The following is a 12,224-nucleotide window of genomic DNA, read 5'->3' as shown; positions in this document are numbered from 1 at the left end:
TTTTAGGCTGGTGCCCCCCGAGGAAGCTGATGCTCCAGCAGAGGTGGGATGGGAGCTGGCTGAAGGCAGGATTTCAGAGATGAGTTTCCTCAGACGCGTGCTGAGGGACAAAATGGTCACAAAGGGATCAGAACAAACCAGACATCAGAGAGGAGCTGCATTTTCCCTCTCACTGATGAAAACAGCAAACCAAGCTAATATGCAGTGAGTAACCAGATGGTGATAAGGATTAGCTGAACCAGGTCAATATACAACTCCAGTTATACTGTAAGCCTTCAGAATGATTCTGAACCGCTTAAGCCATTGTTGAGGTAGGCTGAAGAGTACGGAATAGTGACATTTTAATAAGATCCATGTCTGTTTTAGGGAGTGATTATTAAGGCCGTGTAGGCTTTGGGAATCTACTGTTGCCAGCAGAAGAACTGCATTTACGAGGGATTAACCTTGTTTGTAATTGCCTGTGTTGGCAGTTGCCACTTTGGGCTTTTGACTGCCTGTCAGTAGTTGACACGGGTGACAGAAAACCTATTGACTCAAGGTCAGTCCTCAAATCAATAGAACTCAGCAGGCCATCAGAAATGGACTTGTCTACGTTCTTCCACGTGGCTTTTTGACTTCTTTCCGTGAAAACAGTGCCATTTCCAAATGGAGAGGTTTCAAAATCAACTTCGGGTTTTTTTGGCCCCAGTGCAGTTTTCCTTGTGTGGTACTGTTAATTTCTGGCAACAGTAATTAAGGGTGTTTTTAATTGTACAGTGTAGTTGGATATCAGGATTATTCACAGCTTGATTATGAGCAATCATGGCGTAAGAAACAGGGAATATTCTAAAATTGTGCAGTTCACAGCATGGTATGTTTCTGCACACTTCACATGGTGAATTCCAAATTTATAAGCAGTTGTGTGTGTTAGTAAACACTAAGACGCTGCATTTGGAAAATTGTTTATTAGTAGTAAATTGGTGGGCTTCACCTTTCAGGCCTAGATCCAGCACAGCATCAATGCTAAGACAAGTTAAAATGCTTAGGAGGCTTTGGCTGCCAGATCCCATGTTAACACCCAAGGCCCAGCATCTGGAAGGGGTTTGCTCGTTGGTGGCCTGAAGGGTCTGAGCCTCAGCAGATCTCCCACTGGCAGCGGTTGTGTTGGAGGAATTCAGGAGCTGCTGCTCCTCAGAGGGAGTGGGATGCTGTGCCCTGACAGAGAGGTGGCTGTGTGCTCGTGGTGGGTGAGCAGAGGATAAACCATGGAACAAACCACGCGAGGCTCACAGCACCTGCAAACGTGTCTGGAGGGAGAGCTGGCCCTGGGGAGCGCCAAAATCCCTCAGAGCCTTCCAAACAGCTCCTCTCTACTACTTGGAATTTCATGGTTTCACCAGGAACAAACCGCACTCGGAGACAATATTTGACTTCGAATTCTGACTCTGCTTCTGAAGTGCCTAAATCTCATTATTTACATATTGTGTGAGCAAGGGCTTAACTTACTGTACTGAGGAAAGATGGGTTAAAGGTCTTAGTCTAGTTCAGCAGGACAAAATTTAAATCCAGCCCTTGATTAACACAACTGAAGTGTACCTGTAGCCATATTTTGGAGCACACTGTTTGCAGTATTGTATATCTTTAAAAGCAAATCTCAGTGTTTCCTCCCTTGTCAAAATTGCATTGGGAGTTGCAAGTTTGGTTGACCCCAACTAGCATATCTGCAATATTTTTCACTGTATCCCAATGATGAACTCCCCTGAAAGACAGTGACAAAGCTTAACAATTTCTAAAGGTAATTTTTTGAGAATTGTTAGCAAATTTATTTCTATTTCAAGTGTTTTTTATACCTGTAACATGTATGGTACATCAATAACTCAGCTTATTTAAAGTAGGAAGAAATTATGGTACATATTCAGCCTCATGGATGTTGTCGAGCTATTCTTACTGCAAATTGCATTACAGAAAGGACATCAAATAAACCAAGCACCAGGCTCCTATGGCTGGCGTGATGATGCACTGCAGGATCCTGTTACAGCCTCTCTTTGTAATTCTAGGAGGCAGAAAACAAAATCTGACACTGAAAAATAATAAGTTTAAGTAAATCATGTAGGAGAAACGTACATTTATGTCCAAGAAATGGTGAGACGTTGCCAGAACAATGCAGCTACATTATGAATCTTTAATGATTCTGAAAGTCATAATGGTCTGTCACTAATGCCCATTAATGATCTCTCTATACCACGAGTATGGGCTTGATGCTTCTGGCCAGTACCTTAGAGAATACTTTAAATGTGCCTTAAACTTTGTCTGATCTGCTCCCTGTGTGTCTGCTCCAAATGTAGACGGCAACTGCCTGGGCAGGAGCAGCTTGTAAGGCAGCATGGCTTTGGGGATAAGAAAGTCTTATTCAGGTAAGATGTATTTAAGCAATAATTTTTTTTTTTTTTTAACAGGAAAAAAATGAGAAGGTATTTCCTGGCAGCTAATCCTCTGCAGAGGTTATAAACCATATAAAGAAAGCAGAGGTTAATATTTCTTTAATACTAAGGGTGTCATTGTTCTTTGACTTCATGAATTTTCTTTGGTAACTCTAAAAAAATGTCATTTGGGAAGGAAAGGGCAGGTGTTAGTGTTCATTCTCACTGATTGGGGCTGTAAATAGACGGAATGTGCTGCTGAACTGGCACATTTGTCCTGATTGAATATGTATTTCACATGTCAAACAGGTTGATTTTATGGCCTTTTAAACATGTGCCATGTGTTTAGTTAATTTTGTACCCAAGCTTTTGTCAGGTATAAGGATTGCTTTAGAGAAAAAAAGCAAACTATTCCATTTCTTGTCTAATTGCCTTTCATCGGGGTATTGTGTTTAATCTTAACTGAAGACAATCTTGTCATGGTGTTAATAACGTAAAAACATATTCAACACAAAACCATCTTAATTTCTCTATTCTTTTGTCCACGTTTTAGCTGAAGGCTTATGATGGTGTAATTTAGTTTTCTTCAATAATGAGAAAGTGTGTTCTCTGCATGGGGTACATGAAATGATCAGATTACTGTAAGAACCAACGCCCTGCGGGTAGAAGAGAAGAGCAAATCCAGGGACTTTTGGAAAAATACCCCAGTATCAAACAATAATGTGATAGCGTGTGCAGAGCATTCAGCATTAACCGGGAGCCGTAGATATTAGCTGGGCTGTGTGTCATTCCGTGTTAGAAATAACAAGCTTAACAATCAACTTCCATGACACTGGCATCCATTTTTCTTCTTCTCTTTAAAATTAATAGATCAAATCTGAGTACAGTGAAGTGTGCAGTGCCAAGTGCGCACTCGGAGACGGTTTTGGCTTTTACCAAATACGATCGCTGCAAATATTAAGGATATTAACTGCCAAACGCCTGGCCCTGCTGCAGAAGCAGTGGGTTTTGTAGCTGCCGGGGGTAAAATTGAAGTGGGTCAGAATCAATCAGGAGCTTTTGCTGTGGGTTTGGTTTTGGGGTGTCTGTTGAATGGCCTCGATGTGCTGCTGGTACGGACTGTGCTCTGGGGCCGTGAGTGACCGTCTGTGGGGCCGTGACCGTGTGTGGGGCAGTGAGTGACCGTGTGTGGGGCAGTGACCGTGTGTGGGGCCGTGAGTGACCGTGTGTGGGGCAGTGACCGTGTGTGGGGCCGTGAGTGACCGTCTGTGGGGCCGTGACCGTGTGTGGGGCAGTGAGTGACCGTGTGTGGGGCAGTGACCGTGTGTGGGGCCGTGGCCGTGTGTGGGGCAGTGACCGTGTGTGGGGCCGTGAGTGACCGTGTGTGGGGCCGTGAGTGACCGTGTGTGGGGCAGTGACCGTGTGTGGGGCCGTGGCCGTGTGTGGGGCCGTGGCCGTGTGTGGGGCAGTGAGTGACCGTGTGTGGGGCCGTGAGTGACCGTGTGTGGGGCAGTGACCGTGTGTGGGGCCGTGACCGTGTGTGGGGCCGTGAGTGACCGTGTGTGGGGCCGTGGCCGTGTGTGGGGCCGTGAGTGACCGTGTGTGGGGCCGTGACCGTGTGTGGGGCCGTGACCGTGTGTGGGGCCGTGGCCGTGTGTGGGGCAGTGACCGTGTGTGGGGCAGTGACCGTGTGTGGGGCCGTGAGTGACCGTGTGTGGGGCCGTGACCGTGTGTGGGGCCGTGAGTGACCGTGTGTGGGGCAGTGACCGTGTGTGGGGCCGTGAGTGACCGTGTGTGGGGCCGTGAGTGACCGTGTGTGGGGCAGTGACCGTGTGTGGGGCCGTGAGTGACCGTGTGTGGGGCCGTGAGTGACCGTGTGTGGGGCAGTGACCGTGTGTGGGGCAGTGACCGTGTGTGGGGCCGTGAGTGACCGTGTGTGGGGCCGTGAGTGACCGTGTGTGGGGCCGTGACCGTGTGTGGGGCCGTGAGTGACCGTGTGTGGGGCCGTGAGTGACCGTGTGTGGGGCCGTGGCCGTGTGTGGGGCCGTGAGTGACCGTGTGTGGGGCAGTGACCGTGTGTGGGGCCGTGAGTGACCGTGTGTGGGGCCGTGAGTGACCGTGTGTGGGGCAGTGACCGTGTGTGGGGCAGTGACCGTGTGTGGGGCCGTGAGTGACCGTGTGTGGGGCCGTGAGTGACCGTGTGTGGGGCAGTGACCGTGTGTGGGGCAGTGACCGTGTGTGGGGCCGTGAGTGACCGTGTGTGGGGCCGTGGCCGTGTGTGGGGCCGTGAGTGACCGTGTGTGGGGCCGTGACCGTGTGTGGGGCCGTGAGTGACCGTGTGTGGGGCAGTGACCGTGTGTGGGGCCGTGGCCGTGTGTGGGGCCGTGAGTGACCGTGTGTGGGGCCGTGACCGTGTGTGGGGCCGTGACCGTGTGTGGGGCAGTGAGTGACCGTGTGTGGGGCAGTGACCGTGTGTGGGGCCGTGGCCGTGTGTGGGGCCGTGACCGTGTGTGGGGCCGTGACCGTGTGTGGGGCAGTGACCGTGTGTGGGGCCGTGAGTGACCGTGTGTGGGGCAGTGAGTGACCGTGTGTGGGGCAGTGACCGTGTGTGGGGCAGTGACCGTGTGTGGGGCCGTGACCGTGTGTGGGGCAGTGACCGTGTGTGGGGCCGTGACCGTGTGTGGGGCAGTGACCGTGTATGGGGCCGTGAGTGACCGTGTGTGGGGCCGTGGCCGTGTGTGGGGCCGTGGCCGTGTGTGGGGCCGTGACCGTGTGTGGGCCCGTGGCCGTGTGCGGGGATGTTTTGTGCTGTGGGCCGTGACCGTGTGTGGAGGGCCGGGTGTTGTTCCCGAGCCGGGAGCTGCTCGGGGCCTCGGCGGGCAGGGTGCGGGGTGCGGGGCGCGGGGCGCGGGGTGGAGGACACGGGGCGCGAGGTGCGGATGGAGGGCGCGGGCCGGCAGCACCGCGGACAGCGCCGGGCTCCGGCCGCCGAGCTGCCCGGGAGCGGGCTGGGCGCTGCCCCGTGCCCGGGGGTGCCCCGCGGTGCCCGGGGGTGCCCGTGGGGTGCCCGGGGGTGCTCCGAGGCGCCCGGGCATGCCGTGCCTGGCGGGCAGTGTCCCTCACAGCCCGTGCCGTGATCCCGGAGCCCCGCAGCTGCAGGTAGGCTCCGAGCCCTGAAATCCAAACCTGGCCAGGGCAGCTCCAGCGGCCCTTCTCCCTTCCCTTCCCTTCCCTTCCTCCCTTCCCTTCCCTTCCCTTCCCTTCCCTTCCTTCCCTTCCCTTCCCTTCCCCTTCCCTTCCCTTCCCTTCCCTTCCCTTCCCTTCCCTTCCCTTCCCTTCCCTTCCCTTCCCTTCCTCCTTCCCTTCCCTTCCCTTCCCTTCCCTTCCTTCCCTTCCCTTCCCTTCCCTTCCCTGCCCTGCCCTGCCCTGCCCTGCCTGCCCTGCCCTGCCCTGCCCTGCCCTGCCCTGCCCTGCCCTGCCCTGCCCTGCCCTCCTGCCTGCCCTGCCCCCTGCCCTGTTCCTGGTGCTCCCAGCCAGGTGTTTGCTGTAATCACAACACCGGCGCGGACAGGACAGGACCCCGAAGTGCCCCGGGACAGCAGAAACCTTCCCAGGGCACTTACCCGGACTGACTGCAGGTGTCCCCTCTTGTTTCTCGTTTCTATCATTTTATCAGTTTCCAGTCAGTCTCTGTTCCATTTGTTTGGTTTGTAACTCTTTACAAATTCATGGTTTACTGCATACTTCCTGCACAGGAAACTCTACGTTTTGCTGAAAGCTTCCTGAAAAGACTGTGCATCAGAAAATTTTAAGTAAGCTAAAATTTACGGCAGTAATGGTTTAAAAATATAGTCACTGAATAAGATGTTTCATATATTGCAGAGCTGGGGGGAAAAAAGAAAGGGCTGAGGGAGGTGAAAGTTTCTTCCATCATTAACAGCTCCCCTTTGGTTCCCTAGTGTTTGTGCATCTCAGCCTTTTTGTAACATTTTGGGTTTGCTCAAATTTGTGAATCAGGAAGAAAAAAGGAAAAAAAAAAGGCAAAAAGAAAAAAAAAGCCTGTATTTGTGTCTCTATGAATATTTGCCCAAATAACTTCCTACAACCCAGCAGCTCTATTTCTGTGCCTGACAATTCAAGTCCACCCCTTGCCCCTTCCCAGCAAAAGCTCTCAAGCCTTGGAATGTTGTGTTGTAGACAAACTGAGTTTATTTATTTGTAAACAGGGTTAAGTTGACCTCAGCTGAAGGATAAGGACATGGAGATATTGGTGGGTTTTGTGGCTGCTTCTCCTCAGTAGTTTTTAATAAAAAAAAAGGAAAGAAGATCTGGTAGGAAGACGTGGAAAATTAGAGTGAAAAACAAGGGGCTGGGGGCTGAAGGGAGAGGACAGAAACCCTGATTTACCATCACCTGTGTGACTGTGTGTCTGTCTGCTGTGAATTCAGCTCAGCACGATTTAGGTCTATGACTGGTATTGCCAAGGCCATATATATGGAATGGGAATTCGGTTAAAATCATGGTGTTACGTCTTTGTGTCCACTTGTCTACTCCTTTTGTGGTGGGTTTAGGTAGAAATGTGCCACGGGTGGGACAGTTACCCAGTCTGTGCAAACAAATGGGGCCCTGCTGTAGCTCAGCTGGACTTAAGCAGGAATAACAGTGCTGAGCTTGGGCAGCTTCATCCCTCTTTCTCTGATTTCTGAGCAGTGTTTCTCTGCATAGCAACAGAACCCTTTTGAGCTTTCTGATGAGGTCTGAGTCCCCAGAAATGTTCCCAGCCGCTAATGCAAATATTGGGAGCAGCAGCAGATGTTCTGCCATTAGCTTCCTTCTCTGAATTGACTTCTCTGAATTTCTTCTAATTTGCTTACGTGAAATTTGCATACACTTTTTTTTTTTTCTAGTCTCAAGACCTATTTCAATCCCACCAAGCAGATGTTGGCTTGTGGTTCATGTTCCTGTTTGCTGGCCAACATTTTTCACGGTGTTACTTTGTGAAAACAGTGCACCTAACCTATGGCAATGAAATATCTTCTGTTTACTGGTGATGCACTGTACTTTTGAGTTCAAAATCCCTGTGTGATTTCTAGATGCCACCTTTGATCTGCTCTTGCCAGCAGCAGCTCCTGTCATGAGGCTAATTTCTGCAGGGCCGGTTGGGTGTGGGAAGTGTGACTGAGCCACTGCCTGGGCTGGATTTATGTTCCCGTGTGTGAGTGAGCACTGCCGGAAGCAAGACCCTGGGCTGTGCTGACCTTCATCAAGGGATTACTTAATTTTGCTAGTGGTGATTATTACCTATCGTAACGATGCATGAGGTACAGTCTCAATCACTCTGCAACAAGTTCAGAAAGCAGAGGTGATATTTTCCTTCATATAGCTGGGAAAATAATGGTATTCTTTGTGCGGGAATGAATTGCCGTCTGGTGTTGCCTTTCTCTCTTCTTTCTTGAGCATTCAGCCCAGATGCCTGGTGAGATGAGCTTAGATAAACCTACTAGAAGATCAGCAGATATGTCTTGTTACACCTCTCTTCAGACCGTGATTATTACATGGTGAACTGAGAAGCTCAGGCTATGGCTCTTTTCCTAATCCTCAAGGATATACCACCTTCTGCCTGCGGAGACCGAGACCTCTGTTTTGTTTGAGTAAACTGGTTCCAGTTCCGTGCCAGTGAGCGAGCCGAGCTCCTTTTCCACATTTCCAGAAGCATCTTTGACTGGTGCAAGGGCTGACTCCAGGTCCTGCAGAGCTCTGCTTCCATCCAGGACATGACACCTCCTTCCTCAGAGGCCCTTTCGTTTGTGAGCAGCTCTGCTCACCTTCTCACTTGACTGTGTGGATGTGGTGCCATGATCTTGGCATTCGGGTAGAAGTCACAGAAAACCATAGCCAGGCTCTTCTGGCCCCAGTCTGGGTGATTTGCTTTCATCATCAGGAACCAGCTGAGTCTGACAGAGTTAACGCAGCGGTGGGAACTGCCAGGCTTGGCATCCCTCAGGATCACGGTGGGCTGGGCTCTGTGGTGGTGTGAAGCCGAGCAGCGGGGCAGAAGCTCGTTCTGAGCAAAGCAGGGAGCATGACTGAGAGAAGCTGGTGATATGCCTGGGTGCAGGTGGAAGGAGGAGAACTCCCAGAGGCTCCAACTCACTGCAGACCCACTGAGTCTGTTTTTATCAAGCCGTTGACAAAGGATGAACCCTCAGATGTATGAAAAGGTGGGAGAAGATCTTACTTGAGTAATGAGACCATTTCCAGGCAACTTGCCTTGGCTCTGTGAAGGACTGTTTACAGTGTTTTGTCATGTGTAAAGTGGCCTTATGTTAAGTTTGACAGTGGCACACAGCCCACACTTGTGGTGTGTCCCATGCTGAGATGTAAATATTTCAGGGACGATAAGCTGTCATTTACACGGATGTTTCCAAGAGCCATCATGCTGGGAGGTGAGTGAGCAGATCTTTCTGTGCATACTGATGTGGGAGTGTTGCTTGGCTCAGTGGTGGGCAGAGAAGTCATTTGGTCACTGCCCAAGTTCCTGGCTCATCTCGGGCCCCCCAGACGCAGGAATAACACATTCCCATTTTGGGAGCCCGCAGAGCTGTGGGAGCTGATCTCCTGTGTTTGTTCTGTGACCTTTCCCAGCTGATTGGCACTGATCTTTTATGCGCCGGATAGACGAGCTTTTGTGGTTGACATTTTGGGATGACTGAATATGAATTAGCCTCGGTAAAAATATTTCTATTTTTCTGTCTTCAAACAGTGCCCTCCTTTTCCAAAAATGGCTGCACTACCAGGTCATATCAAATCCAATTTTTACTGTTCCAGTGCTGTAAAGGAATTGGAATTCACAGCTGGGAAAAGGCAGGACTGGGTTTTCTCTCATTAATATTTTCTGTGAGAATCTGAAAGGAAACTTTCAGGTGTTCTTCATATGAGGTGTCATGGCCATCCTGAGCACTTAGCAGGTCATGTGAGTCATAAAGAAGAGACCCAAATTCTTGTCAGTCAGACCTTCCCCTGGCAAACTTGTGTAGGTATGAGAAGAGAATGGGCTTAGACTCTGAGAACCTTTTGTGATGCATCAGCTACACAATTATTCTTTAACTCTCTCAGCAGCCCTAGCGAGGTGTCTCGCGCTGCAGTCAGGGGTGTGTTTCTGTGCTTTGCTGGGCGGGGGCCAGATTGGGCACATCCAGTCCTGTGCACCCGTTGTACTGGGGCCTCTTCTGGCGTTGGGATTCATGAATCTGTACCCCGAGAAGATAAAAAACAATCACCTCATCCTTTGAGGAAGAAGTGAGCTTGTAGATGAAGTGGGTCTAGGGCCCATGTCTGCACTGGTATCACAGGAATCTCTTGTGATTTTTTTTTTTTCCTGTTTCTGAGCAAGGCTGCCCAGTGGACATCTGCAAAAAACCATGGGCCACACACACAGAGAGGAACATCCCCATCACTATTTACAAGTGCCCTCATGCTCTCAGCTTAAAAATACTTCTGTTGGCAGCTGCTTATTGTAGCCATTCTTTACTATTAATTTTCAGGTAGCCCAGTTGGTCTGTTACTAAAATATCCTCAAGTCTGAGCTCTTGGGCTGGAGCTGCTGGGAAGCTCAGCTTCCACTAACACCTTTTTTCATCTTGCCCTGCAATAAAGCCCAGGCTGACTGTTTTTTGACCCCTGTGTGGGTAAAACCCAAGCTCTGGGGGTGGTGAGGGGCCAGCAAAGCTGCTTGTCCCTGAGCAGAGAGCAGCCTGCTGTGCTGCAGGCTGTGTCCAGCCTGGAGCTGGCTGCAGAGGAAAGGCTGAGTCATTTCCATGGGATATTTCACAGAGGAGTTAAGTGATGCGGGACTCGGCTCTGAGCAGCTCTGCTTCCTGGTGAATAGTAATTCTGTTTACTTAGAAGAGCAAAAAACCACCGGGGGCCTCAGTGCTGCTGTGTCATCCCTGACTGGAGAAAGTCTTGTTTATCTCATCCTGAAAAGAGAGAGACGGGATTATGGTGGTGCTTTTCAGAAAATAATGCTCTACTTTCGGAGAGTGTAGGCAGTGGAAATAGTCCATAGGTTTGATGTTTGAAGCTTTTTTTCCCCCAGTTTTTCTGTAACAACAAGAACAAAAGAGCCTCAGGAGGGACTCCTGACACCTAATGCCAGGCTGATTTTTTTTGTCACACCAAAGCAGCTTCAAGCTTGTAACTGTAGAGGAGTGGTTTGGAGTTTAAGATGGACTGAGTGAGGTGTGGAGCTGGCTTGGGATTTATTTTTTTTTCTTCTGGTCTGATTTTGATGCAGCATTTGTTTTGCCCAAACACTATTAGTTTATACCGGGCCAGCTAAAAATCGTTTACTACTTTTTATATAGGGGAACAGGAAGTAACTGAGGATGCTGTTCAGTCTGAGGATGGGATATTTTGACCCAAGGTGCTGGAAGTCAGCTCCTACTTTATGGCAGCAGGTCATGAGAACTGCTGATGCTTCACAGGGCACAGAGGAGCGTGGGTCCCCTGCAGGGTCACACCTTGGGCCGTGGTCAGTGAGGGGTGCTGGGGAAGGAATTCCTCTGCTCAGGGCTGCCCTGGACCACGGACATGCTGCACCATGGCATCCGTCTGTCCTTGCAGCTGCGTCTGCTCTGCAGCTGGCTTGGTGTTTTTTCACCTGGTCTCAATTTTTGTTTTGCTCAGCATGAGATAGGACTGACTGTAAATCTTCTGTGCTCGGGATAGGTTCAAACCCAGAGCAAACGGCAGTGGCCTGGGACCTGCCACAGCACAGATGATTCAGGGAGGATGAACGGAAAAGCAGAACTTTGGCACTTTCCTCCATTTCAGTGAAAGGAGCCAGCTCTGCTTGCAGTTTGGGCCAGTGATGAGGGTTTGATGCCTTTCTGTGCAGCAGCCAGGGCAAGGGCTGCCTGCTTGGTGCTGGCTGAAAACCAGCCCTGCCCCAGTCCAGGAGGCACTGCTGGCTTGGGTACCAAATCACAGGCTTTGCTTCTGCCCAATGCAGGACACTTCAGAAGAGCCAGGCGATTTTAGGGATCAGAATCATGGAAATAATCGTCAGCAAACACTCAACAGATGACTGGGAGGAAAAACTATAAATCACAAGTGGGTGAGCTCTTTTCTACTTGAAAACAGTGGAATTGCTTCTGGTCAGATTGCAACTCATGGCACTAGTAACTTGCCAAGCCTGTCCCGTGCTGATTTCTCTGTGATTGAAATGGCACTGGCAATTAACCACTTGGCTTTCAATGTGCCCTACTGCAATAATCATAAACAGAGAGAGAGAGAGAATGCGTATTCGAGGAATGTCTGGTTGTCTTCTGTGTTCAATAAGTCACTTGGAATGTAATTTTATTTATTTTACCTTTTTTAGCGTGGTGGGGAGTGAACAGCTCTTGCTTTTCCAAGAAAATAAAGCTGTTCCTTGAGATTTTTGTATCTGGAACACTGAAGTAGTCCAAAGGCTGGTCCTGTACCAAAGACATTTTCCCAACAAGATCTTCATTTTCATGTGCCATTTATAGTAAATGAAGACATGTTTGTAGGAGTACCGATAGATGAAGAGGTTGCTCATGCAAAAAAAAAAAAAAAACTGGAGGACTGTTTTTTGAAACTTAAATCTGATTATGCATATATGCTATTTTTGTTCCTCTCTTTAGTTATCTGTCAAGGAACATTTGTGCAAATGAATTTTCATTATGGATTTTAAGCTTTTCCAGCATGCAGGCTGGAATGCTGGCAGAAAGATATCCCAAATACTGCTTTTATATACTGCCTTTTTTTTCCTGGGATTTTCAAGGTTACTGAATTCAGAGT

General features: G+C 49.6%; 1 protein-coding gene across 7 annotated transcripts in view; it reads left to right on the top strand.

Moving 5' to 3' along the window:
* FGF13 (fibroblast growth factor 13) overlaps positions 1-12,224 on the top strand; it is a 212,055-nt gene that overhangs the window by 144,253 nt on the left and 55,578 nt on the right. The window contains exon 1 of one of the 7 annotated variants that reach the window (XM_066182210.1): positions 2,328-2,393. The exons of the other annotated variants lie outside the window; for them this stretch is intronic. Within the exon in view, the coding sequence (XP_066038307.1) occupies positions 2,363-2,393 (31 nt within the window). The 5' untranslated portion in view covers positions 2,328-2,362. Of the gene's footprint in view, positions 1-2,327; positions 2,394-12,224 lie in introns of those variants that run through there. 7 annotated transcript variants of the gene reach the window in all.

This window comes from Chamaea fasciata, unplaced genomic scaffold (assembly GCF_029207755.1).
Source record: "Chamaea fasciata isolate MVZ Bird 193981 ecotype frontalis unplaced genomic scaffold, bChaFas1.0.hap1 SCAF_4, whole genome shotgun sequence".
Classification (NCBI taxonomy): domain Eukaryota; kingdom Metazoa; phylum Chordata; class Aves; order Passeriformes; family Sylviidae; genus Chamaea; species Chamaea fasciata.
This window is presented reverse-complemented; position numbering and strand designations above follow the sequence as displayed.